Below are 3184 nucleotides of genomic sequence, written 5' to 3'. Positions count from 1 at the left end.
TCCTGCTCCTCCAGCCTAAGACAGAAGGGAATATGTTATGAGTAGCTAATTTACAAGAAAAACAAATATTAAGTAACATCTAGTAGTTTGTTATCTATAGTCGTAGTCCACTTGCACACATGTTGTTAATATTCAGCAATCACTGAAAGGTCGTATCTGGATGGTATATTGTAATGATGTAACTTAAACAAATAGCAGCCTCATACCATGCAATTTTGACAAAAGTACACTTAAATATCACATCACACAATGAACTCAAACGCAGACACTTTGGGAATATAATAATTTCATGACTCAAAAACAATAGAAAATGTTTATGATTTGTCTATCATAATATGCCATACATATATACTTTAACTAAAAACCTTATATGACTTACTTTTTTTGCATTTCATTTAATTTCTTTTGATAGAGGCGTTGTTTGAGCTTTGCCTCCTCAAACAGTTGTTGAGGCACAACCGCTCCATCATCGGACTCATCTGAGTCATCGGCGGGAGTATATTCTCTATTTAATGTTGGGCAGAGTGGAGACAGTTGTTTTCTTTTTTTCCTCTCCTGCAGTATGGCCAAGAGATTTTTTCTTTTAGCTTCTTCTGTATTTTTTTGGGGGATTTTCTGGAAACATGGATAAAAGCACAATTTAGACAAAGGCAACATAGTATAATACAACAGTAACTGAATACATTTTATCGAAGTGCTTTTTTACAGGGTAGATTTACTTTACCCGAGGGTGTCCATTTCTGGCTATTTCTGACAACTACTCCACTACATATCTGAGTAAAATATTGTACTATTTAATCCACAAAATATATTTAATAGTTTTACCTACTTTAAGGATTAAGAAATATACTACAAAATGCAATCAACAAATAATGTATCATGCATTCTTACAGGTTAAGATAACACTTTATTGAGATTCACATTTATTTTCTGCAACATTAAAGTAAATGAATGTATTAATAATTATAATCCAATAATGTAATATTCAATTTGAGTACTTTAAGTACATTTTGATGCAAATACATTTGAACTATTACTTAGGTTTACTTTACCTAAACATCTTACTTTATTCAACGACTTGAATAACTTTATGAATGCAGGATATCACTTTTTTGTACCTAATTAAAATATCTTAGTCGGATAAATCATCCAACACTATGGGATATACAAGGCATGTATTTCACAATAAATACCGTGTTAAAAAAATAAGGTAATATCCTCTATATATATATATGTATAAACATGTAATTTATTTGAGTTGTATAGAGGCTTTGCATATGACGTCACGGGTAACGTGACGTCAGCCCAACGGCCATACTGGAGTACCAAAACAGACACCGTAATACGTCAGAGCTGTTTTTTTACCGGACATATAATGGTTAACTTCTGTGCCATTGTTGGCTGCGGCAACAGAGGTGATCGAAACAGGGGACCGAAGTCATTTTACAGGCTGCCGGCGGTTATAACACACCAGGGTGAAGCAACACATGAACTTTCAAAGCGTCGCCGGGAAAAATGGCTCAATAGGATCGGACGGGAGGATCTCAAACCATCCAACCACAACTATACTCGCGTTTGTGGGGATCATTTCACGTCAGGTAAGTGTCGGGTTTTACATACAAACATTCAAAATGAACATATAACCCACGTACTAAGACATGTATCTTAACAAGGAAATAGGAATCCTGGAGTCTGTGTCATCGATCGACATATCAGATTGTGGAGTATCTACAAAGTAAAGTCATCCCTTGGCTCAGGTCATCTTCACACCAGTCTGTCAATCCCCTGCTGTAGCCAGTGCTTCGTTTAACTGTAATTTAAAGTAATTCCTCCCCCTACTGGCCATTTGATTATATGTAAACAGTAAAGGCTGTACAGTCCCTGGCACCTTTTCAGAGGCTTTTGGTTTCCTCAATTATTTGTCATGTTCCTATGTCTTGACACCAGCATTTTAAATATATCTAAAGTCTGACTTCGCTTGTCAAAAGAGGTCAAATATGTATTAATTAACAGTTCACCCAGGATATAACTGACCTACAATCTGATTTATTTGCAGGTAAACCAGTGGCACTTTTTGACAAAAATCATCCTGACTGGGCACCGTCTGTCAAATTGGGCCACGAGAAAATTACAGCACCTTCCCCTGCTACACATGCCAGGTATAAACGCGCCAGAAAAAGGTCATCCATCGCACTACTTGATCTCTACAGCATGGTATCTGATATACCATCTCTAGAAGAGCCCGCACCAGTCCTGGGAGCCACTGGGGAAGAAGAAGGACTGATTGAACCAGAGACTGGCACTGCAACTCAGACTGATTTGACTGGTGAAATGATTGACAAAATGTCATTTGAAATTAATAATGTAACAACAGAAAATGTTAATTTAAAAGAAAAGCTTGTAAAGTCCACCATTTCAGAGAGTACATTTAAGGGCGATGATGACCGTGTGCGGTTCTACACGGGACTTCCTACTTTTGCTATTCTAATGATGGTATACAATCTTGTGGAACTGCACATCAGTGTGAACGCTAAGAGTTCACTGTCTAAATTTCAACAGTTTATACTGACACTAATGAAATTAAGATTAAACCAACCCCTGCAAGAGCTGGCTTATAAATTCAACACATCCACGTCTACAGTATCCCGTGTGTTTACCTTGATTATCGACGTCATGTTCAAACGTATGAGTTTCCTTTTGAAGTGGCCATCTCGAGAGGAACTCCAACTGACAATGCCTATGGATTTCCGCACTCATTTTGGTACTAAAGTGGCTGTTATAATAGACTGCTTTGAAGTTTTCATTGACAGGCCATCAAATTTAATGGCACGGGCTCAGACTTGGTCAAACTACAAACATCACAACACCATCAAATTTCTGATAGGAATCTGTCCGCAGGGAGTAGTATTACATATCCCGCTTCAATCTCATTAGTATGCATAAAAAAGTGACAGGTCACACCTTCTAAGTCCCGCCCCCTAATTATGTTAATGACCCCCCTTTGATATGCTAATGAGCCCCTTTGTTCGAGGTGTTATCGCGTACAGGTGTGACATCCTCACCGGTAGCCCCCACCCCCCTCAGCCCACCCCCCCCCCCCCCCCCCTCACATACAGGTGCTACATCCTCTCAGGTAGCCCCCCACCCCGCTCAGCCCCCACCCCTCTCAACCCCCTCCTCCTCC

At 39.0% G+C, this 3184-nt stretch overlaps 1 protein-coding gene across 1 annotated transcript; it reads left to right on the top strand.

The window, feature by feature from the left end:
• Positions 1–1327: 1327 nt before the first annotated feature.
• LOC117499374 lies at positions 1328–2934 on the top strand. The gene is made up of 2 exons (XM_034151719.1): positions 1328–1598; positions 2057–2934. Exons 1-2 carry the CDS (start codon positions 1376–1378, stop codon positions 2932–2934), a joined length of 1101 nt encoding a protein of 366 aa, XP_034007610.1. The 5' UTR covers positions 1328–1375.
• The last annotated feature ends 250 nt before the right edge of the window (positions 2935–3184 follow it).

This window comes from Trematomus bernacchii, unplaced genomic scaffold, assembly GCF_902827165.1.
Source record: "Trematomus bernacchii unplaced genomic scaffold, fTreBer1.1, whole genome shotgun sequence".
Taxonomy (NCBI): Eukaryota; Metazoa; Chordata; class Actinopteri; order Perciformes; family Nototheniidae; genus Trematomus; species Trematomus bernacchii.
The sequence above is the reverse complement of the archived record's forward strand: the minus strand, read 5'-3'. Positions and strand labels throughout refer to the sequence as shown.